The following is a 25,573-nucleotide window of genomic DNA, read 5'->3' on the forward strand; positions in this document are numbered from 1 at the left end:
CGAGCTCGCTAAGAAGTGCAAAATGAAAAATGAACATGCCGTCTCTGAATTTTCAACCACGCAGGCTTAATGAAAAGACAGTAATTAGTTTGGGTGTTGTCGAATACATTTGATTTGATTTAAGACTTGAGCGCACTGTGTGTCTTTAAAAGCATTTGTTCATATCAAGGCCATCTTTAAGCCTTACTTAGGCCTCATTGATGGTCTCCCCATGCCCAGGGTAGTATTCTTGAGGCACTAAACGGAAGAAAAATGGACTGAAACAGGGAGGGACTACCTAAACTTATCCAACAAGAATATTAGTTTGCCATGGTTTACCCTAATAAATACGGCACAAGTTTTACAGCGTATATTTCAAGTGCCTGACACCTTAGAAATATGGCTGCTAAATAAGGATAGCGATGTGGAGTCAAGCTAGGGAAGTCGAGAGACAAAATGTCAGTTTGCCCCTTAACTACTCATCATTAGACTGTTAAGCAACATTTCAATATTGAAAACATTAAATAAGCATGATTCTTTGTCACTTAGGAAGCCTCTCTCTATGTTGACCCTTCTCAGAGATAATTGCTTGTCTTGAGTACTGGGTCCAGGATGATTTGGGTGCATTCAGACATATTGTTGTGTAGCTAAGAGAAAGACTGGAGGGAAAAGGATCGCTGTCACTCGTCTCCATATCGCCTTTTCATCTAACCTTACCATGGCCCATATTCACAAAGTGTCTGAGAGTGTTGATCTGGGATCAGTTTTTAATTTTATGTCATAATGAATAAGATAATGTGGACAAAGAGGACCTGGTCAAATCAAGTCAAATTTGATTGGTCACATACACATACAGTGCCTTGCGAAAGTATTCGGCCCCCTTGAACTTTGCGACCTTTTGCCACATTTCAGGCTTCAAACATAAAGATATAAAACTGTATTTTTTTGTGAAGAATCAACAACAAGTGGGACACAATCATGAAGTGGAACGACATTTATTGGATATTTCAAACTTTTTTAACATATCAAAAACTGAAAAATTGGGCGTGCAAAATTATTCAGCCCCTTTACTTTCAGTGCAGCAAACTCTCTCCAGAAGTTCAGTGAGGATCTCTGAATGATCCAATGTTGACCTAAATGACTAATGATGATAAATACAATCCACCTGTGTGTAATCAAGTCTCCGTATAAATGCACCTGCACTGTGATAGTCTCAGAGGTCCGTTAAAAGCGCAGAGAGCATCATGAAGAACAAGGAACACACCAGGCAGGTCCGAGATACTGTTGTGAAGAAGTTTAAAGCCAGATTTGGATACAAAAATATTTCCCAAGCTTTAAACAAAACCCAAGGAGAAAAACCCAACAAAACCCAAGGAGCACTGTGCAAGCGATAATATTGAAATGGAAGGAGTATCAGACCACTGCAAATCTACCAAGACCTGGCCGTCCCTCTAAACTTTCAGCTCATACAAGGAGAAGACTGATCAGAGATGCAGCCAAGAGGCCCATGATCACTCTGGATGAACTGCAGAGATCTACAGCTGAGGTGGGAGACTCTGTCCATAGGACAACAATCAGTTGTATATTGCACAAATCTGGCCTTTATGGAAGAGTGGCAAGAAGAAAGCCATTTCTTAAAGATATCCATAAAAAGTGTAGTTTAAAGTTTGCCACAAGCCACCTGGGGCACACCAAACATGTGGAAGAAGGTGCTCTGGTCAGATGAAACCAAAATTGAACTTTTTGGCAACAATGCAAAACGTTATGTTTGGCGTAAAAGCAACACAGCTGAACACACCATCCCCACTGTCAAACATGGTGGTGGCAGCATCATTGTTTGGGCCTGCTTTTCTTCAGCAGGGACAGGGAAGATGGTTAAAATTGATGGGAAGATGGATGGAGCCAAATACAGGACCATTCTGGAAGAAAACCTGATGGAGTCTGCAAAAGACCTGAGACTGGGACGGAGATTTGTCTTCCAACAAGACAATGATCCAAAACATAAAGCAAAATCTACAATGGAATGGTTCAAAAATAAACATATCCAGGTGTTAGAATGGCCAAGTCAAAGTCCAGACCTGAATCCAATCGAGAATCTGTGGAAAGAACTGAAAACTGCTGTTCACAAATGCTCTCCATCCAACCTCACTGAGCTCGAGCTGTTTTGCAAGGAGGAATGGGAAAAAATGTCTGTCTCTCGATGTGCAAAACTGATAGAGACATACCCCAAGTGACTTACAGCTGTAATCGCTGCAAAAGGTGGCGCTACAAAGTATTAACTTAACGGGGCTGAATAATTTTGCACGCCCAATTTTTCAGTTTTTGATTTGTTAAAAAAGTTTGAAATATCCAATAAATGTTGTTCCACTTCATGATTGTGTCCCACTTGTTGTTGATTCTTCACAAAAAAATACAGTTTTATATCTTTATGTTTGAAGCCTGAAATGTGGCAAAAGGTCACAAAGTTCAAGGGGGCCGAATACTTTCGCAAGGCACTGTATTTAGCAGATGTTATTGCGGGTGCAGTGAAATGCTGACTGTGCCTTTAAACAGCTTGGGAAATTCCAGAAAATTATGTCATGGCTTTAGAAGCTTCTGATAGGCTAATTGACATCATTTGATTCAATTGGAGGTGCACCTGTGGATGTATTTCAGACTCAGTGCCTCTTTGCTTGACATCATGAGAAAATCAAAAGAAATCAGTCAAGACCTCAGAAAAAAAATTGTAGACCTCCACAAGTCTGGTTCATCCTTGGGAGCAATTTCCAAACGCCTGAAGGTACCACGTTCATCTGTACAAACAATAGTGCGCAAGTATAAACACCATAGGACCACGCAGCCGTCATATCGCTCAGGAAGGAGACACGTTCTGTCTCCTAGAGATTAACACACCTTGGTGTGAAAAGTGTAAATCAATCCCAGAACAACAGCAAAGGACCTTGTGAAGATGCTGGAGGAAACAGGTACAAAATAATCTATATCCACAGTCAAACGAGTCCTATATTGACAGAACCTGAAAGGCTGCTCAGCAAGGAAGAAGCCACTGCTCCAAAACCGCCATAAAAAAACAACCTTTTGGAGAAATGTCCTCTGGTCTGATGAAACAAAAATAGAACTGTTTGGCCATAATGACCATCATTATATTTGGAGGAGGGAGGCTTGCAAGCCGAAGAACACCATCCCAATCGTGAAGCACGGGGGTGGCAGCATCATGTTGTGGGGGTGCTTTGCTGTAGGAGGAACTGGTGCATTTCACAAATAGATGACATCATGAGGTAGGAAAATTAAGCAACATCTCAAGACATAACCTTCTGGATGGTAGCAAGGCGAACAGGCCTTCTGGATGGTAGCGGGGTGAACAGGCCTTCTGGATGGTAGCAGGGTGAACAGGCCTTCTGGATGGTAGCAGGGTGAACAGGCCTTCTGGATGGTAGCGGGGTGAACAGGCCTTCAGGATGGTAGCAGGGTGAACAGGCCTTCTGGATGGTAACAGGGTGAACAGGCCTTCTGGATGGTAGCAGGGGGAACAGGCCTTCTGGATAGTAGCGGGGTGAACAGGCCTTCTGGATGGTAGCGGGGTGAACAGGCCTTCTGGATGGTAGCGGGGTGAACAGGCCTTCTGGATGGTAGCGGGGTGAACAGGCCGTCTGGATGGTAGCGTGGTAAACAGGTCGTGGCTCGGGTGGAGAGCCCTCGATTGCGGGCTGTGCAGTTGCCGCACCAGGCGGTGATACAGCCCGACAGGATGCTCTCAATTGTGTATCTGTCAAAGTTTGTGAGGGTCTTAAGGGCCAAGCTGAATTTATTCAGCCTCCTGATGTTGAAGAGAAGCTGTTGCGCAACAGGGTGGACCATTTCAGATTGTCAGTGATGTGTACACAGAGGAACTTTAAGCTTTTCACCTTCTCCACTGCGGTCCTAGATCAGTACTCTGGATATTTAGCTGTGTACAAATACATATAGACAGAATCTATTCTGACATGCATACATGTAGCGGCTCTAACACTGTATATGTGCAGTATGGACAAATTAAGCCCCTGTGGCTCAATGTACTGTTTATGTCATTAAATGATTGACAGGCCTCCCGAGTGGCCCAGTGGTCTAAGGCACTGCATCACAGTGCTAGCTGTGCTGGTAGAGATTCTGGGTTTGAGTCCAGGCTCTGTCTCAGCCGGTCATGACCGGGAGACCAATTGGCCCAGCGTCATCCGGGTTTGGCTGCAGGGATGTCCTTGTCCCATCGTGCAATAACGACTCCTGTGGCGGGCCGGGCACAGTGCATGCTGACACAGTCGCCAGGTGTACGGTGTTTCCTCCGACACATTGGTGCGGATGGCTTCCGGGTTAATGGGCATTGTGTCAAGAAGCAGTGTGGCTTGGCAGGGTTGTGTTTCAGAGGACGCACGGCTCTCCACCTTTGCCTCTCCCGAGTCCATACGGGAGTTGCAGCGATGAGACAAGACTATAACTACCAATTGGATACCATAAAGTTGGGAAATAAAGGGGTTTAAAAACAAAACAACGACTGACAATATTATTTTCTGATTAATGATTCTATCCCGTCTCCCAACAACCCTCATGACCTTACCACCACCACTGAACATCTCCTTATGGCTTTGCGTTTTGATCCCGTCATTCCTTTAGGCCACCAACCTGGCTCCCTCCACCACCAGTACCACCCTTTCCCTTGGCAACCCCGATGTCTCCATATTAAACTACCGATCTGCACTCTACCAGCCCTCAGCGGCCTCCATGGCTGCCGTGGCACAGAGGAGCATGCCCCTACATCCTGTGGCCCCTCAGCTCTGTGCTGCCCGGCCTGACCCCTTCCAGCAGGCCCTCATCGTCTGCCAACCTGGCTTCCAAGGTAAGAGGCTTAAGACTAACACAGTGTATGCTGTGTAACAAGGCCACAGATCTAGGATCAGATTACTCTTTCCCTCAACCATTGGGGGTGAACAAATATCTGATCCTGTATCAGTGGTAAGGCATCTGTAATGAGTGATTATTTCATGCCATCTTGGAACAGGTTTACTTTTAAAAAATATCAGAAAGATAACAGATTGCAACGGGATCACCTGTATACATAAATGCTAAATGAATTAATTAAAAAGGACACCTATATGCCTTTCTATAGTCAGGTCTAAGGCTTAGTCAGTTTCAGTAGAGTAGATCAGCCCTGTCTGGCACCAGCGAGTTCAGTTTTCTCCTGATGAGAGAAGGGCTTATGAAGCTGTGATCTGGAACTGCACTACAATGACTCTGTAAGCCTTCCACTGACCCCCCAAGGCAATGACAGTCTTCATGTTCGAAACGAGATGCTACGATATGTTTATGAGCTAATTAGTCATATCTCTGATTTATGCTTTTTACAGCACCGCTTTTGTCTGATCTCTGTTTATGTTGTTAAGATTGAAAAAAACATTATTTTTGTTTGATTTATGTGAAACAGCATATAAGAATTTCCATTATTAGACAGTTTGCTCCACTCAGCCAAGGGTTTATTGGGATTTAATTTATATTGCCATGACTACCTTTTTGTTTTCAAGTTGAATCAGTAATTTAGTGCAGTTTCATTATTGAGATGTCAAACAACTAGTTTAAATGATGTTTTTTCTATAACAATTTTGACATCATTGTTTCTCCCAAGGTGCAGGTCTTTTTTGTGTGAAGCATAGTGTTGTTGACCTCCTCTGTGTTGTTGTTGTTGACCTCCCCTGTGTTGTTGTTGACCTCCTCTGTGTTGTTGTTGTTGACCTCCTCTGTGTTGTTGTTGACCACCTCTGTGTTGTTGTTGTTGTTGACCTTTGTGTTGTGTGTTCTCAGGTATGCAGGCTTCCCCGTCCAAACACACGGGCTACTCTGTGCGGATGGATAACGCCGTTCCCATAGTGACGCAGGCCCCCGGCACCCAGCCCCTGCAGATCCAGCCAGGCCTGTTGACACAGGTAGGAAGTAGTGACTCAGTCCGTCGTCATGGAGATTAGGGGGTCCACATATAGTCCCTTGTTTGCATCTCCTGAACTCATAATGATATCTCATCTTTGTTTTGCTGGATCACAAAACACAGAACCTATTCTATTTACTGGGAGACATTCATACCTAAACACACATGGCTATGACTAACAGGGTAGTTTGTATGATTTGGTCATGGAAGCTACTTTGGAAAAGGTTTTACCTCTGTATCCTTTTCTATAACAGGCTAGCCTTTGATCAAGCCGGGGAGTCAATCAGGGTGTTCTTGTGATCCCTCTGCCCCTGCAGGCACTTGTTTTGACTGAGTGAGTTAAACCCTGGTTCCAGTGTCCTCCTCCCTCCTTGAAATAACACAGCCATGCATTATTCCTCCAGTATAGTTGAGCATTAAAGTAGAGTTGTAGAGTAGTAGGACACCTCTCCCTCTGGTTTCTAGAAATGTCCATAAGAGCTTTAATATCCCTGTAAAGTCCCAGGTGTCAGAAGGCTTCCCTTATCTATAGTTAATCATGCAGTAGGCAGCTAGCGAGGCTCTCTGAACTGTGTGGAAGACTAATCAGTCAGATACCGAATGGTGATTAGCTTCAGGGCTGCTTCCAAGTCAGGCGCTCTGAAATGATAGGCCTCAGAGGAGAGGGACAGATTTGGAAAGGCTTGGAAGGGTTTGAGGGGTTTGCTCGGCTACAAGGTTACCCTGTGCCCTATAGCATTCACTGTGTAGCATAAATGCAATACTTGAGGAAAAACTGTCTCAACAGAAGCATTCACAAAATAGTTCACAGTATATTAATTATGATACAGTGCAAAGCCCCAAGTAAAGGTATGATGGTGGAACAAGACAATAATATTGAAAATGTTACAGTTCATGAACATAAGAGTTTATTGTGTAAGTATCATCCTATTACTGTGTTATGGTCTACTGACACACTGTATCCTGGCAGATTTGATTCATTAAAGAATCCTCTGTCACGCTGCACACATATTAAACACAGGGATGATGTAGTCGAGCAGCAGTACACCCAATAAATGGATGTAGAGGATCTGAATCCTTCATTCCCTCTGCTTTGGGAGGTCTCTAATGGGTGTTTGGGGCTTTAGCCTCCAGGCCTCTTTGCAGCCGCAGCCCACCCTCGACCCAGGCGTCTATAGAGCAGAGGTGGGGCTGGGTGGTGCTGAGTGTGGAGGAGGGCCCCAGTCAGCCAGTCCCGCCAGCCAGGCAGCAAGGCAAGACCTTTATCTGGAGCAGGAATGCAGAAAATTTGGAAACAATTGGGGAGTGAGAGCCAGGGCTTTCAGAGCCCCGAGGTGACAAAGGGTTTTCACCCGGGGAGAAGAGGTTGGCTGTGGGGAGCAAGATAACGCCTCTGATTACTGGGGCAATGGGTCCTGAGAAGAAAAGAAAAAGGGCTGCTAACCTGTTTACCATTTCAGAGCAGACAGGCCGATTACACAACACAGACGTCCGGCGACAGAGCAATGCTGAGTGCCAGGAATGGATGGAGCAGGATGTTTGGAGAGATAGATGGAGGAGAGGAGGAGATGGAATTATTGGTGGCTCTTAATGGTTTTGGCGTGTTGATAAAAAGACCTGAGATGTGAATATAACCATGGGAGATGTAAAGGGAGTCTGTATGTGGCTTAGGTTGTCTTCTATTGGCCAGTTTTCATGCCTTTCTATTGGCTGTGCCTGTGTCCTTTATCAATCCACATCCCGGTCTTGTTTTGCTGACCTAAAGATGCCTCCCTCCCTCTTCACCCATTGACTGTTTTTATTTTAAGTTAATTCTCTCTCCCAACATACCTCAGACAAAACAATTCCACTCCCACAAGCTAGCGGTCATACATGGTTAAACCCTACAAGCGTTTTCTATCAGTAGAGTATAACAGGTACATTGTATAACATTGTGATAGGTAGGCTTTGTACTCTGTATAAGCCCAGCGCAGATGTAGGCCTAAGATGGAGTGCTTTGTCTTCTGTGTGTGCTGTGCTATGTGCTGCAATATACTGACACTGCCGAAGGAAATAGAATATGCAAACACTATTTAAAGGAAAAATTAATTATACCCCACATTAAAGTGCTAATCAATAGAGCTGCATTAAACTATTAGGGCTGCATACACAGACACACACACACACACACACACGTTCATGTGCACACATACACACACACAGACACACAGACCCATCTCTGACTCGGGGCATATTATGCCTGCCAACTCCCTGCATTCTGCACCAGCAATACAAAGCAGCTCCTTTCACAGCAGCCCTGAATGGGCCTCGATGTGAATGTAATTAAAATCGGAGGTGATTTGGATAATGCCAAACACATCAGCACAGGGACCAGGAGGGGAGAGGCAACATATCTTTACTATACATCCAAAGTCTTCCCAGCAAACTGGGAACATTCCCAGAACATTAACTAAGATTCCCATTAAGTTCTAGTTAGAGTTTTATCTAACATTAGGATGATAACATCCCAAAAACACTCCAAGAAAATTCCACAATGTTCCCACAACCCAAATAAACATCCTGGGAACCTTTAAAAAAAATACACAATGTGTTCTGGGAACATTCTTGTAACAATGTTCTTTGCACCCTAAAAGAAACATTGTAGAATCATCCGCACATATATTTTCTGATTCCCCCACAATGTTCCCACCAGACCTTTCCCACAACCTAATGAAACATTCTGGGAACATATGAAGAACAGATTAAATGTGTTCTAGGAATATTCTTGCATCATCAGGCGAATGTTTTCTACTAACATTCACGACTGGACAGTTTTTGTATTATGAGAACATTTGCAGAACTCACAGAGTTCACAGAACCAATATTGGTTTGCTGAGTTATCTGCACTCTGTTGATGTGTACTGCTGACAAGGCCAGATAGTTCAGCTGGCTTTGTTTAACTAGCCTATTGTAACACTGTGTAACAATTGTCTTCCTCTTCTGATGAGGAATAAGAAGGATCGGACCAAAATGCAGCGTGGTACGTGTCCATGATACCTTTAATAACTCAGAACACGAGAAAATACCAAAAGAACAAAGTGCAGGAAAGAAATGAAAATCGAAACAGTCCTGTATGGTGCAAACACAGAAACGGAAAACAGAGACATAAAAAAGGAACTACGGTCAGGACTTGACACACAGGCCAGTTGTTCTGCTTGTACCTGCAATCCATTGGCTGTTTTGTGTTTTTACAAGGATTTCTTAACTTTTATTACACTTTCAATTATTTCCCCTTGTTCCCCCATGCCTTCATCATCTCTGGAATTAAAACAATGAGAGATACAAAAACAACGCCTCTTTTATTTAGGTAGCATTCTTTGTCTACATTAAAGTGTACCTTACATAATTGACATACAAGGTTGTTAGGTGACAGATGATCCCATAGAGATACAATAGAAATACAATATAATATAAATAGTGTTGTATTTAATTCTGTGACTGACCTCTTCTCCCCGTTTGCTCTTTTTCTCTCCCCCCAGCAGGCCTGGCCCAATGGCACCCAGCAGATCCTCCTCCCCCCCGCCTGGCAGCAGCTCACCCACACCTCAGTCCAGCACGCCACCGTCATCCCTGACTCCATGACGGCCTCCCAGCCCCTGGCTAACTGGAGGTAAGGAACATGCTCTCCTCCTTATGTAACCAAAGTCTTATAAGCACTACCATAACAAATCAAATCCTATAGGACCAGAGAAGACATTAAAGATTAGACTTGGTCAAACGTACCAAATGTGTACAGTATAAGCCTGGAATATCTAGCTGTATGTGATGCCAAATGACAAAGGTGATTCAGTTTCATTGTAGCCTGCAAACCAATTTGATATGCTCCGTTTCACCATGATTAACAGAGTGTATCACTTAACATTCCAGGCTAGTTTCATTGTCCAATTGTGTATAAAGGCCTGGTTAACATGGGCAGGTTTGGATGTATAACAAGTTCAGAAAGGACCAGCACAGCAGTGTCCTGATTGACAGAAGAGCATTGCCTTGTGACAGGCACTCAGAGGGCTGCCATGAATCAGAGTCTAGAAGTGAACAGCGGGGTTTTTATAAGAGCACATTTACTTTAGAGGGATGAGATGTATGTAAGGACATCATCCCAGGCACGGCGTGTCACAATGAGGATATGTAAGCTGGATGCAGGTATATGAGTGTGTGTGTGTCTGCATGCAGGTTAATTTAGCAGTGTCCGTCTAAGGACAGGGTGGTTCTCTCTCTCTCTCTCTCTCTCTCTCTCTCTCTCTCTCTCTCTCTCTCTCTTCTCTCTCTCATCCCCACAAAGATGATTGGGAAAGTGTCGCACTTCCTCTGCAGAACTATCCCTCTACAGCTGCATTCGCTCCCGCTCTCTTTATTCCTCTCGCTCTCTTTTCTCCCCTCTGTCTCACGCGGTGACTGCTGCCACCCAACTCTAGTCCCATATGTGAAGCAGTATGTACTCATGTGCAGTTATAGATATGTAGTTAGACATGAAAATGGGGCAAGGTCAGATATAATAATATAAAATACAGGTTCAGTGTAGTGATGGGACATTCTGTTGTGTTCCAGGAATTCTCACCCACACGGCGGCCATTACAATCCCATCATGCAACAGCCGGCGCTGCTGGCTGGCCACGTCACCCTCCCATCCAACCACAACCAGCCTCTCAATGTGGGCGTGGCCCATGTGATGAGGCAACCGTCAACCAATAACAACAACTCCTCTTCCAAAAAGAACAAGCAGCATCATATGACTGCCAGGTAAGCATAACTAGAACCTCCAACACAACTAGGACCTCCTAAACAACTAGGACCTCCTAAACAACTAGGACCTCCTACACAACTAGAACCTCCAACACAACTAGGACCTCCTAAACAACTAGGACCTCCTACACAACTAGGACCTCCTACACAACTAGGACCTCCAACACAACTAGGACCTCCTAAACAACTAGGACCTCCTACACAACTAGAACCTCCAACACAACTAGGACCTCCTAAACAACTAGGACCTCCTAAACAACTAGGACCTCCTAAACAACTAGGACCTCCTACACAACTAGGATCTCCTAAACAACTAGGACCCACTAAACAACTAGGACCTCCTAAACAACTAGGATCTCGCACACAACTAGGACCTCCTAAACAACTAGGACCTCCTAAACAACCAGGATCTCCTAAACAACCAGGACCCACTAAACAACTAGGACCGCCTACACAACTAGACCCTCCTATACAACTAGGACCTCCTACACAACTAGGACCTCCTACACAACTAAGATCTCCTAAACAACTAGGACCTCCTAAACAACTAGGACCTCCTACACAACTAGGACCTCCTAAACAACTAGGACCTCCTACACAACTAGGACCTCCTAAACAACCAGGACCTCCTACACAACTAGGACCTCCTACACAACTAGGACCTCCTAAACAACTAGGACCTCCTAAACAACTAGGATCTCGCACACAACTAGGACCTCCTAAACAACTAGGACCTCCTAAACAACCAGGATCTCCTAAACAACCAGGACCACCTACACAACTAAGACCTCCTACACAACCAGGACATCCTAAAACAACCAGGAACTCCTACACAACTAGGACCTCCTACACAACTAGGACCTCCTAAACAACCAGGACCTCCTAAACAACTAGGACCTCCTAAACAACTAGGACCTCCTACACAACTAGGACCTCCTAAACAACTAGGACCTCCTACACAACTAGGACCTCCTAAACAACCAGGACCTCCTACACAACTAGGACCTCCTACACAACTAGGACCTCCTAAACAACTAGGACCTCCTAAACAACTAGGATCTCGCACACAACTAGGACCTCCTAAACAACTAGGACCTCCTAAACAACCAGGATCTCCTAAACAACCAGGACCACCTACACAACTAAGACCTCCTACACAACCAGGACATCCTAAAACAACCAGGAACTCCTACACAACTAGGACCTCCTACACAACTAGGACCTCCTAAACAACTAGGACCTCCTAAACAACTAGGACCTCCTAAACAACCAGGACCACCTACACAACTAAGACCTCCTACACAACCAGGACATCCTAAAACAACCAGGAACTCCTACACAACTAGGACCTCCTACACAACTAGGACCTCCTAAACAACCAGGACCTCCTAAACAACTAGGACCTCCTAAACAACTAGGACCTCCTAAACATCTAGGATCTCCTACACAACTAGGATCAACTAGGATCTCTTTAGATCTGAACATCACCTACAATCCCCCTGTCTTTCCTGATTCACTATGAATATTCTATTTCAACCGGCGCTGGAGGCTTTCAACCTTAAACCAATCAGAACACAATAGCCAGCTCCAAGTTGAAAGTGAAACAAAAATAAATTCAAATAATCTGTCAGCTGTTACCTGGGCAGTGTCTGTCTTCGGTATTGTTACTCTGTATGTACTAGTAGGTGCCACCTAGTATTAGGTTATAGTAGTAGGTGCCACCTAGTATTAGGTTGTACTAGTAGGTGCCACCTACAGTGCCTTGCGAAAGTATTCGGCCCCCTTGAACTTTGCGACCTTTTGCCACATTTCAGGCTTCAAACATAAAGATATAAAACTGTATTTTTTTGTGAAGAATCAACAACAAGTGGGACACAATCATGAAGTGGAACGACATTTATTGGATATTTCAAACTTTTTTAACAAATCAAAAACTGAAAAATTGGGCGTGCAAAATTATTCAGCCCCCTTAAGTTAATACTTTGTAGCGCCACCTTTTGCTGCGATTACAGCTGTAAGTCGCTTGGGGTATGTCTCTATCAGTTTTGCACATCGAGAGACTGACATTTTTTCCCATTCCTCCTTGCAAAACAGCTCGAGCTCAGTGAGGTTGGATGGAGAGCATTTGTGAACAGCAGTTTTCAGTTCTTTCCACAGATTCTCGATTGGATTCAGGTCTGGACTTTGACTTGGCCATTCTAACACCTGGATATGTTTATTTTTGAACCATTCCATTGTAGATTTTGCTTTATGTTTTGGATCATTGTCTTGTTGGAAGACAAATCTCCGTCCCAGTCTCAGGTCTTTTGCAGACTCCATCAGGTTTTCTTCCAGAATGGCCCTGTATTTGGCTCCATCCATCTTCCCATCAATTTTAACCATCTTCCCTGTCCCTGCTGAAGAAAAGCAGGCCCAAACCATGATGCTGCCACCACCATGTTTGACAGTGGGGATGGTGTGTTCAGGGTGATGAGCAGTGTTGCTTTTACGCCAAACATAACGTTTTGCATTGTTGCCAAAAAGTTCAATTTTGGTTTCATCTGACCAGAGCACCTTCTTCCACATGTTTGGTGTGTCTCCCAGGTGGCTTGTGGCAAACTTTAAACGACACTTTTTATGGATATCTTTAAGAAATGGCTTTCTTCTTGCCACTCTTCCATAAAGGCCAGATTTGTGCAATATACGACTGATTGTTGTCCTATGGACAGAGTCTCCCACCTCAGCTGTAGATCTCTGCAGTTCATCCAGAGTGATCATGGGCCTCTTGGCTGCATCTCTGATCAGTCTTCTCCTTGTATGAGCTGAAAGTTTAGAGGGACGGCCAGATCTTGGTAGATTTGCAGTGGTCTGATACTCCTTCCATTTCAATATTATCGCTTGCACAGTGCTCCTTGGGATGTTTAAAGCTTGGGAAATCTTTTTGTATCCAAATCCGGCTTTAAACTTCTTCACAACAGTATCTCGGACCTGCCTGGTGTGTTCCTTGTTCTTCATGATGCTCTCTGCGCTTTTAACGGACCTCTGAGACTATCACAGTGCAGGTGCATTTATACGGAGACTTGATTACACACAGGTGGATTGTATTTATCATCATTAGTCATTTAGGTCAACATTGGATCATTCAGAGATCCTCACTGAACTTCTGGAGAGAGTTTGCTGCACTGAAAGTAAAGGGGCTGAATAATTTTGCACGCCCAATTTTTCAGTTTTTGATTTGTTAAAAAAGTTTGACATTTCCAATAAATGTCGTTCCACTTCATGATTGTGTCCCACTTGTTGTTGATTCTTCACAAAAAAATACAGTTTTATATCTTTATGTTTGAAGCCTGAAATGTGGCAAAAGGTCGCAAAGTTCAAGGGGGCCGAATACTTTCGCAAGGCACTGTATTATTAGGTTGTAGTAGTAGGTGCCACCTAGTATTAGGTTGTAGTAGTATGTGCCACCTAGTATTAGGTTGTACTATTAGGTGCCACCTAGTATTAGGTTGTAGCTGTAGGTGCCACCTAGTATTAGGTTGTAGTGGTAGGTGCCACCTAGTATTAGGTTGTAGTGATAGGTGCCACCTAGTATTAGGTTGTAGTGGTAGGTGCCACCTAGTATTAGGTTGTAGTGATAGGTGCCACCTAGTATTAGGTTGTACTGGTAGGTGCCACCTAGTATTATGTTGTAGCAGTAGGTGCCACCTAGTATTAGGTTGTAGTGGTAGGTGCCACCTAGTATTAGGTTGTAGTGGTAGGTGCCACCTAGTATTAGGTTGTAGTGATAGGTGCCACTTAGTATTAGGTTGTAGTAGTAGGTGCCACCTAGTATTAGTTTGTAGTAGTAGGTGCCACTTAGTATTAGGTTGTTGTAGTAGGTGCCACCTAGTATTAGTTTGTAGTAGTAGGTGCCACTTAGTATTAGGTTGTTGTAGTAGGTGCCACCTAGTATTATGTTGTAGCAGTAGGTGCCACCTAGTATTAGGTTGTAGCGGTAGGTGCCACCTAGTATTAGGTTGTAGTGGTAGGTGCCACCTAGTATTAGGTTGTAGTGATAGGTGCCACTTAGTATTAGGTTGTAGTAGTAGGTGCCACTTAGTATTAGGTTGTAGTAGTAGGTGCCACCTATTATTAGTTTGTAGTAGTAGGTGCCACTTAGTATTAGGTTGTCGTAGTAGGTGCCACCTAGTATTAGGTTGTAGTAGTATGTGCCACTTAGTATTAGGTTGTAGTAGTAGGTGCCACCTAGTATTAGGTTGTAGTAGTAGGTGCCACTTAGTATTAGGTTGTAGTGGTAGGTGCCACTTAGTATTAGGTTGTAGTGGTAGGTGCCACTTAGTATTAGGTTGTAGTAGTAGGTGCCACTTAGTATTAGGTTGTAGTGGTAGGTGCCACTTAGTATTAGGTTGTAGTGGTAGGTGCCACTTAGTATTAGGTTGTAGTAGTAGGTGCCACTTAGTATTAGGTTGTAGTGGTAGGTGCCACTTAGTATTAGGTTGTAGTGGTAGGTGCCACCTAGTATTAGGTTGTAGTAGTAGGTGCCACCTAGTATTAGGTTGTAGTGGTAGGTGCCACTTAGTATTAGGTTGTAGTAGTAGGTGCCACTTAGTATTAGGTTGTAGTGGTAGGTGCCACTTAGTATTAGGTTGTAGTAGTAGGTGCCACTTAGTATTAGGTTGTAGTGGTAGGTGCCACTTAGTATTAGGTTGTAGTGGTAGGTGCCACTTAGTATTAGGTTGTAGTAGTAGGTGCCACTTAGTATTAGGTTGTAGTAGTAGGTGCCACTTAGTATTAGGTTGTAGTAGTAGGTGCCACTTAGTATTAGGTTGTAGTAGTAGGTGCCACTTAGTATTAGGTTGTAGTAGTAGGTGCCACTTAGTATTAGGTTGTAGTAGTAGGTGCCACTTAGTATTAGGTTGTAGTAGTAGGTACCACTTAGTATTAGGTTGTAGTAGTAGATGCCACTTAGTATTAGGTTGTAGTAGTAGGTGCCACTTAGTATTAGGTTGTAGTAGTAGGTGCCACTTAGTATTAGGTTGTAGTGGTAGGTGCCACTTAGTATTAGGTTGTAGTAGTAGGTGCCACTTAGTATTAGGTTGTAGTAGTATGTGCCACTTAGTATTAGGTTGTAGTAGTAGGTGCCACTTAGTATTAGGTTGTAGTAGTATGTGCCACTTAGTATTAGGTTGTAGTAGTAGGTGCCACCTAGTATTAGGTTGTAGTAGTATGTGCCACTTAGTATTAGGTTGTAGTAGTAGGTGCCACTTAGTATTAGGTTGTAGTAGTATGTGCCACTTAGTATTAGGTTGTAGTAGTAGGTGCCACTTAGTATTAGGTTGTAGTAGTAGGTGCCACTTAGTATTAGGTTGTAGTAGTAGGTGCCACTTAGTATTAGGTTGTAGTAGTAGGTGCCACTTAGTATTAGGTTGTAGTAGTAGGTGCCACTTAGTATTAGGTTGTAGTAGTAGGTGCCACTTAGTATTAGGTTGTAGTAGTAGGTGCCACTTAGTATTAGGTTGTAGTGGTAGGTGCCACTTAGTATTAGGTTGTAGTAGTAGGTGCCACTTAGTATTAGGTTGTAGTAGTAGGTGCCACTTAGTATTAGGTTGTAGTAGTATGTGCCACTTAGTATTAGGTTGTAGTAGTAGGTGCCACCTAGTATTAGGTTGTAGTAGTATATGCCACTTAGTATTAGGTTGTAGTAGTAGGTGCCACCTAGTATTAGGTTGTAGTGATAGGTGCCACTTAGTATTAGGTTGTACTATTAGGTGCCACCTAGTATTAGGTTGTAGTAGTAGGTGCCACCTAGTATTAGGTTGTAGTAGTATGTGCCACTTAGTATTAGGTTGTAGTAGTAGGTGCCACTTAGTATTAGGTTGTAGTAGTAGGTGCCACTTAGTATTAGGTTGTAGTAGTATGTGCCACCTCATCCCCCTCTCATCTCTCTCCCGTCAGGAACGTGTCTGCGTACGAGGTGTCCTCCTCCCAGGCGGTACAATCACCACAGCGCTCCAAGCGGCTGAAGGAGAACACCCCTCCACGTTGTGCTGTGCTTCAGAACAACGGCCCTTCCTCCAGCTCCAGCTGCGGACCCCCCCTGGGCTGTGGAGGGTGGGGACGGGGCGAGGCAGAGCAGGCCTCTAGCACCACCAGGGATCATCATCAGCACCACAACAGGCAGCGTCAGACCATCATCATCCCTGATACGCCCAGCCCTGCCGTCAGCATCATCACCATCAGCAGTGACACGGACGAGGAGGATGATCACAAGAATAGCAACACCAACCATACTAGGTACAGGTCAGTCATTTTGGGCCAGACATGACACGCAGGCAGGGATCTGGGAGCCAGGGTTAAATACATGACAGGAGGCCATGTTTAGTGCATGTTTTGTTTCATAACTGAAAGAGCTGGGTTTCATTTCAGTTCTAGCCAATTCAGTAATAGGAGTGGACATGATTGGCATAAGGGCATTTTTTTGTGGATTGATCTGAATTCACAATTTATTATGGATTCGACACCAACATTGGTCAGAAGGTTAGTAGGCTGACCATTACTATATCTTCTTAGGGCTAGGGGGCCTGCCCGCCAACTTCTGGTGAAACTGGAGGGCGTGCAATTCAAATAAATAATCATAAATATTATGGATTTTAAACATTTGTACATATGTGTCTTATATCGACTGAAAGCTTAAATTCTTGTTAATCTATCTGCACTGTCCGATTTACAGTAGCTATTACACACCAACATTGGTCAAGAGGTTAGTAGGCTGATCATTACTATATGTACCATTACTAAAAAGTGATCCTCCTCCTTGCAGCTCATTCAGGCAGAGGAAGAACGTCATCAGCTGTGTCACAGTACACGACTCCCCCGACTCTGACTCATCCAGTAACAACAGTCCCTATGCAGTAGAGTCCAGGCAGCCCAACAACAACGGCTACCATGACTCCAAGACCACCCTGCTGGACAACTACAGCAACGGAAACAACCTTCGCTCCATCATCATCCCCCCTCTGAAGAGCCAGTCCAGCGAGGTGCTGAGCGAGTGTGAGCGCCTGATGCCAGGTACCTACACAGATATCTACACAGGTACCTACACAGATATCTACACAGGTACCTACAGAGACCCACACACCCACACAGACAGGGAGGGATGGTTGATAGTCTTTCTTCTAGAGTATAGGAAATACTATTATTGTTGTTTGAAATTTTTTTTTGCAAATGTATCCATTATTATCATTGTTGGTACTACCAATGAACCTTCGCTAAGCCCTGCCCCATTGGTTACTGTTGCTACCTCGGTTCCACATTTTTTTCCTTTGTTTTTACACTGTACTCATATGTTATTTTCTTGACCTGGATTGACCTTTTGACCTTGTTCCCTTTACTCTGCAGATGCAATGAATCATCAGAATTCGGCATACAAGTTCAAAACCTCCAACGGTGCGGGCATGGTGTCTGGCAACAACCACCTGTCAGGGGGCGTGGCTTACCGACAGCAGCGCTCGGGGCCAAACCCCTTCCAGCAGCAGCAGCCTCTCAATCTCAGCCAGGTATGGAGAGAGAGCCAAGTAAGGAACCATCTAAATTATTTATATCATTATCAATCAATCAATCACATTTATTTATAAAGCCCTTTTTACATCGGTAGATGTCACAAATTGCTGTACAGAAACCCAGCCTAAAACCACAAACCGCAAGCCATGCAGATGCAGAAGCACAGTGGCTAGGAAAAACTCACTAGAAAAGCAGGAACCTAGGAAGAAACCTAGAGAGGAACCAGGCTCTGACGGGTGGCCAGTCCTTATCTGGCTGTGCCATGTGGAGATTGTAAGAGTAAATAGCCATTAAGGTCAGATTGTTCTTCAAGATGTTCAAAGGTTCATACATGACCAGCAGGGTCAAATAATAATTGCAGTGTTTGTTGAGGGTGCAACAGGTCAGTACTTCAGGAGTAAATGTCAGTTGGCTTTCCATAGCCGAGCATTCAGAGATCGAGATATTATGTGCGGTAGAGAGAGAGTCAAAAACAGCAGGTCTGGGTCAGGTAGCACGTCCGGTGAACACGTCAGGGTTCCATAGCCACAGGCAGAACAGTTGAAACTGGAGCAGCGGAATGACTAGGTGGACTGGGGACTGCCAGGAGTAATCAGGCCAGGTAGTCCTGAGGCATGGTCCTAGGGATCAGGTCCTCCAGGATGGGAGGGAGAGATGAGAGAATTAGAGGGAGCATACTTAAATTCACACTGGATACCAAATAAGACAGGAGAATTACACCAGATATAACAGACTGACCCTAGCCCCCCAGTACATAAACTATTGCAGCATAGATTAACTGTGTGGAAAGTGAGATTGTCATTTGGATTGCTCTGACTCCATCCTCGTATCTCTTCTCGCTCCTATCCAGGCCCAGCATCACATGGTAACTGAGCGCAACGGAGGCCACCGGCACCAGCAGGCTTACATCACCCCAACCATCGCAGCCCAGGCCCCCTACTCCTTCCAGCACCACAACAGCCCCTCTCACACTGCCAACGTCCACACCCACCTGTCTGCCACCCACCTGGCTGCCACCCACCTGCCCGGCCAGCCCCACCTCTACACCTACACTGCCACGCCCGCAGCACTGGGCTCCACGGGCACTGTGGCCCACCTGGTGGCAACCCCGGGCTCTGCCCGCCACACGGTCCAGCACACCACATACCACACACCGGGCATTGTTCACCAGGTACCCGTCAGCATGGGGCACCACGTGCTGCCCTCACCCACCCTGCACCACAGCCAGTACCAGGCTCAGTTTGCTCACCAGACGTACATCAGCGCCTCGCCTGCCTCCACTGTCTACACTGGATACCCACTGAGCCCCACCAAGGTGAACCAGTACCCTTACCTCTAGAGCCAAGCCAACACACTGGAGACCCAGACCCCCAGATCCAGATCCCAGCAATGCTGCTGCTGCTCACTCCATGTCCTCCCTCCCCATCCCCACTCCACAGACAGAGAGATAGAGAGAGAGAGACATGCAATCTTCATAAAACTGTCACGTTTACTTGAAGACATAATGACCGAGAGGAAAAGGTAAATAAATAGACAGAAAGGAGAGCTAGAATTTCTATTATTACTTTTATTTTCCCCAAATTCTCCAAAAGGGCCAGTTTTGCTTTGTTTTCTCTCTTGGTTATATTTCTACTTTCAAATGAGAGTAATTTCTCATTATCTTACAGCAAGGTCTTCATAACGGGCCTTTGGGAGAGGTGGAGGCTTTTTGTTCTCCTAAAACAGCTTTTTGTTTGTTTTTGTTTTCCCGTCTTGAATTGGAAAGGGACTGTTTTAACAAGGGGTCCCTCTCTGAATGTTGGAATTCCCCTCATAAGAATTCCCAAGAATTCCCGTGAGGATTTGGGAATGAAGGTGAAATACGGAAACCTGCTGCTCTTCAAAGAATACAACAAATAATGATGGCCTTGAACTGTCTTAAACATTTCCAAATCATTCAATGTGTGGGGGAGAGAGAACGAAGCATCCCTCCACATCCCACACCCATCCTTTTCCAAAAGACAACTGGAGTCCGGAGTCTTCTGGAAATATAATCAACAAAAGACAACAAAAAAAAAGAAGGTTTGTTTTTTAGTTCTCACCTTTTTGAGGAGACTTATGTTTTAGCTATAGGAGTTGTAGCTGAGCCCTGTTTTTAGAATGTAGCAGTCTGCACCCAGATTATTTTATGAATAACTTTTTCTGATACCAATAGAATTGCTTTGTTCCTCTTCTTTCATTGTGATTGCACAAAGTGGTTATAATAACATAGGCATGTACAACGTGATTGTCTGTGTGTGCGTGTGCTACTGTCAGCCATGTGTGTGTAGTCCACCTCTTGCACCTTTGTGCTATAATACTTGGAATCCTCCGTAGTCTTAGGTTTGACCATTGTTCCCTCGTAGTGCCTTACAGATATAACCACACAGTTTACTTCGCTGGAACCTTGAGAACCAACAGACTAGCTGGAACTGGTTCCTTTCTTTGACGTCTTATTGCCGGGGCAGATTTGATTTCTCTTCCAGGTGTAGGCTTAGCCCCTAGCTCTGTGTCCTATCCTTATGACATTATACTACAGCCATAAGAGGTTAGAGTTCATATTTAACTGACCTTTGGCTTTTTTGTAAAGTGTACATGAGTTTAACTTGCCTGGGGTACTGAACCAAAGTCGTTAGATCAATCCTCTTTACATTGTGTGCTGGATATACATTTTAATTTGTGTACAGTATAACTGTAAGTCACCATGGCTCACATACATACAATGGCTTTAGTTTGAGATGTGTTACTTTTATATCACACAAGGGAGTCGGTGCCCAGGAATAATAGAACAGAGAAGTATCAGCACAAGGATCCAATTAGGGGTAATGGAAAAAGCAAAAATACAAGAAAGTGACTGTCAAAAACATTTATGTGGTGAGTTCATTTGACACATCAATAGTCCAGAGTTCGAGAAAAAATAGGAATCTGAGGTTAAACGCTAAGCCAGTAGAAAGGCCTGATGGGAAGTGGTGGTTGCTATGGCGGCAATTTTCAGAAGGCCACCGAGAGAGAACCTGGTTGTTTGCAGTAGGGAAGCAGAGTATTGAGGACTGTTGAGAGGGGTTGCTCGGTAGGAGTAAGACCTGGGTTCAAATACTATTTGAAATCTTTTAAATAATTCTAACGTTTGCTTTAGAATGCCTGCAGTGCCAGATGGGCGGCGCTTGCAGTTTTTCAACTATTGCATTGCACCAGGCAAACTCAATCAAGCCCAGCTAAAGTATTTGAAATTATTTTAAATAGTATTTCAACCCAGGTCTGGCAGAAGTGAGTGAGTGAGTGAGTGAGTGAATGACCGACCGAGTGAGTGAGTGAGTGAGTGAGTGAGTGAGTGAATGACCGACCGAGTGAGTGAGTGAGTGAATGACCGACCGAGTGAGTGAGTGAGTGAATGAGTGAGTGAATGACCGACCGAGTGAGTGAGTGAGTGAGTGAGGTAGTGAGTGAGGTAGTGAGTGAGTGAGTGAGTGAGTGAGTGAGTGAGTGAGTGAGTGAGTGAGTGAGTGACCGAGGGAGGTGAGTGAGTGAGTGAGTGACCGAGGGAGGTGAGTGAGTGAGTGAGTGAGTGCGTGCGTGAGTGGAGGACTAGTAGAAAGCATTTGGTTGGTCTGGGTAGGAACTGAGGATGGCAGAGTGGTAGTGTGGCATTCCTCATGTAAAGGGGACTAAAAGAATAGCATGTTGGCATGGAGCAGGTTGGTAGTAACAGTGACGGTGGGCAGGAGTTACAGGAGCACTGCATGAATGCACACCTAACTCTGATACAAGTTGTTGTATTGTTGTAGTGGTTTTGTATAGATAAATGAAAGTTATTTAGTCATTTCTGCCCTGAGGGTTGTGTAGCACCTCTCCACATAGAGAGAGACGTGAACGGAACAGAAATGCTACTGCGTACACCTGGAAGGGCTTACTATGAAATAGTCTTCATTTGTTGACACTGTATCCATGTTGTCTTCGGAATCATGTGTTCACAGATAGCATACCACCAGAAAGGGATACCTAATAGTAAGAGAACTGATTGGGCTATTGCTTCTATGTGTTTGCTGCTTAATTTAATATCAGTTGTATTTCTCGTAGCCAATGAAATATGATTACTATGTTTGTTGTAGTGTCCTCATGAAGTAGGCACGTCATAAATACTTGTGGTTTTAGTGAGAGCCTTCCCCCTTATCCCTTCATGTCATGCCATAGTACTTGCATTTTAAGTGATTATTTTATTTTTACGTTATTATTGAACTTTTTAAATGTATGTAGGTACAGTATAAACTGTATTGTGTTATTTTACAGATTGTTGCAATAATTCTTGTGGATGTTTTTATCAGTGATTTGTTATTAGGCTCATTTCTAAGTTGATTTGTAACTGGGAGTTGCTGTACAGTGATGTTATGTATTCATAAGGAGGGGTGTATACCTGTGTAAAGTGTTCAGACACCGTTGAAAATAATAAAGTTATAAAGTTGACAATAATCCATTTGGGCCCTTATGGGTAGGTAGCTTAGACTTGAGTGTGTCAGACCAAGGTTTGCTCCCTAAACTAAACCTAAAACAACAACATTTTGGTACTTCACCAATAGGCCACCACACTCCCTCCAGCTGGCTCCACCATGCAAGCCTTGGGTTCCAGGCAGTCAAAGATGTGATGCGTAGCATGTATAGGTTGCTGGTTACATCATTTTCTTTCTGTTCTGTGGTGTATCTTTGTTGGTACTTTTTTTGTTGATTTCCATAAGGCCTGTGGGCCTAAGAACACAGATACGGGAGATGCTTTTCCACATGAGTGGTTGGCCCCTCCATAAAGAGGCAGACTACTGAAACATTCCACCATAGGGAGAATCTGGCATCCACACTGCACACCATACAGTCTCCATAGCGCTCTGATCTGATGACTTGTCATTTTTGGACCTTTCTTTCTTCCCACCAAAGAAATTCAACATGTTGACGATGTACAGTACAAACACAAATAATCCCCATGTGGTCTGGCAATAACTTCTGGTCCAAACAAGTACCTTTACAGCACGTTGAGTGTGCTTTGAGGGCTATTGATGGGTTTTAAGCAAATGTTAGTGTGTGAGGTGTACAGATACTACAGTAGAACGCCAGTATCGGCACAACACACACATACATGAATGATTCAAGTTGCCATAATATCTTAAGCTATTTGACTGCCAATTGCAGTCCACCATTCTCAAACATCTATGATTTGAAGAAAATATGTTTTAGATCTGTCACTCGTTACCCCCTAAATGTTCCATTACCCCCTAATGTTCGTTACCCCCTAAATGTTCCATTACCCCCTAATGTTCGTTACCCCCTAAATGTTCCAATGTTGAATTTCAAACTTCTCTCTGAATTGTTTTACATGTAAGTGTTTTTTACGTTGTTAAAGTTATATTTTAGCTTTATTAATGTTGTAAGCAGATTCGTTTGTAAAAAACAAAAACATGTTATAAGTTAGTGCGCCATGGAATGACCTATAGAGTGAAATAAAAAACAAAAAATACCTTTAAAATAATGGTCACTAGCACAAAATGAATATAATATGTGACCTGCTTCATCTGAAATGCTTTCGATATTTCTGCTTGAGTGATCATTCGTTTAAGTGAAGATTTGAGTCCTACATTGGCGCTTGCAACGCCAGGGTTGTGGGTTAGATTCCCGGGGCCACGCATACGTAAAAATGTATGATTGTAAGTTGCTTTGGATACAAGTGTCTGCTAAATGGCATATATTTATTATGACAAAAAAATGTGTTGCCGTGCAAGATGCAATAAGTCTGATTCCAGCTAAAACAACTTGACTCAACATAAATTCATAGAAAAATGAAAAATGTTTCTTCCAATATGGGGTTTTCAAATATTATTTATTTGATTTTATTAAAACATTTTCAAGTATAATCTATATTTAGCAATATACGAGAAGCCCTTTTGACCCTACACTCAATTTTGTTTCAATGGACTTGCTATATTTGGAATGAAATAACATTTTAATGTGTAAATTTTTTAGCGTCGTACCACGTTGTTTAACGTGTTATGTGTTTTATGGAAAATATGATTCAGAATGTGAGCATCAACGTAGATCCTTACAATTACCACAATGTGGTATTCTTGTGCTAATGAAGTTTGTTTACTTTGAACATCATCTCTCCCGTGCTACAGTAGCCATTTCAATGTTAGAATAATGCCTTCCAAATAACTAAACCATACCCTCAGAGCTTTAAGGTGTGGTTTCAATTAAAGAGAGCTGTGTAAAGCGGTCTTTTGGTGAAGCCTGGTATTTTTACAACTTTGTTGTTCTTGAAATACTTGCGCTACACAAGAAGTGTTCAGCTTCCAACTTTTCCCAGAGTGTGATTGCGAGTGCTCTTTCTGGATCCTTGTATGAAATATTGTGAAACATTCCTGAAGGAATGGCACACATTGCCAGTTAGTCTTCTCAGGTCAAACCCCTCTGAAGTGACTTGAATCATTTTAACACCTTACCCGAATAGAATAATCACACAACCTCTCCTCCCCTTCATGAGAGCTTTGCAAAGTACACTCTCCCAAAGAAGCAGGGAGGTAGGAAAAGTACTTGTTTTACCATTATTTATTTTATATGCATCACTGAAACTCTGTAACCCAGTAATAACACATTTTAAAGCCCTTCTGTATGAGTATTGATGTGTCTGTATTTGTATGTTTGTCAAGGGAATCACCCCCTGCATTAGGTTTTGTCTTTGGGGATTCAGGCCGAGGGTCAAGGGTTTGATGCCCCCATTAATGGAATACGTCAAATGTTGTCATTTGGGCAGTTTTTATAAACATGTACTTAAGAGCCAACATGACATATTTTCTACCCTCTTGCTGAAGACATGCTAGAAGTCTCATTTTCCTATTATGCACACATTTTTGAAACAATTTGGTTTAGAAAATGTATTGTTTAGCTATTTCTTGCCAGCTCAAACCGCAAATGAGCATTGTACTAATGTCCTTGAGCGGATGGGTTATTGCCTAATGAATTCCCATTGATAAATCCCAATAAAACCTTGTTTCTCCATAGATGACAGAGGGACAAGGGATATAACAGTAAACTGCTGTAACTGTCATACTGTACTGTAGTCATTTTGCAGTAATATTGATCCGGATTTTGATTTTGTACTTGAACAACTGCATTCACAATGAAATGGGTTAAAAACAATGATATGTTTGTACAAAGTATCAAACCCTAAGTTAGCATCAAACCCTGTCCTTGTTGTGTGTCCATTGCTGTATGTTTTTTCAATGGTGTTGATATCTCATTGTTGTTCAGGCTATTATGTGCTGCAGTATTTCC

The 25,573-nt window shown here is 43.5% G+C and overlaps 1 protein-coding gene across 12 annotated transcripts in view; it reads left to right on the forward strand.

Moving 5' to 3' along the window:
* Window positions 1-21,589, forward strand: part of LOC110497999 (homeodomain-interacting protein kinase 2) — a 113,061-nt gene extending 91,472 nt beyond the window's left edge. For 2 of the 12 annotated variants that reach the window (XM_036957209.1, XM_036957222.1), the window contains exons 8-15: window positions 4,624-4,846; window positions 5,806-5,927; window positions 9,445-9,575; window positions 10,511-10,702; window positions 16,640-16,984; window positions 17,505-17,776; window positions 18,083-18,258; window positions 19,095-21,589. In XM_036957209.1, coding sequence (XP_036813104.1) covers window positions 4,624-4,846; window positions 5,806-5,927; window positions 9,445-9,575; window positions 10,511-10,702; window positions 16,640-16,984; window positions 17,505-17,776; window positions 18,083-18,258; window positions 19,095-19,583 — 1,950 coding nt within the window. In that variant the 3' untranslated portion in view covers window positions 19,584-21,589. The remainder of the gene's footprint in view (window positions 1-4,623; window positions 4,847-5,805; window positions 5,928-9,444; window positions 9,576-10,510; window positions 10,703-16,639; window positions 16,985-17,504; window positions 17,777-18,082; window positions 18,259-19,094) is intronic. The other 10 variants (XM_036957243.1, XM_036957254.1, XM_036957212.1 and 7 more) reach the window with 8 other exon arrangements.
* The last annotated feature ends 3,984 nt before the right edge of the window (window positions 21,590-25,573 follow it).

This window comes from Oncorhynchus mykiss, chromosome 2 (assembly GCF_013265735.2).
Source record: "Oncorhynchus mykiss isolate Arlee chromosome 2, USDA_OmykA_1.1, whole genome shotgun sequence".
NCBI lineage: Eukaryota > Metazoa > Chordata > Actinopteri > Salmoniformes > Salmonidae > Oncorhynchus > Oncorhynchus mykiss.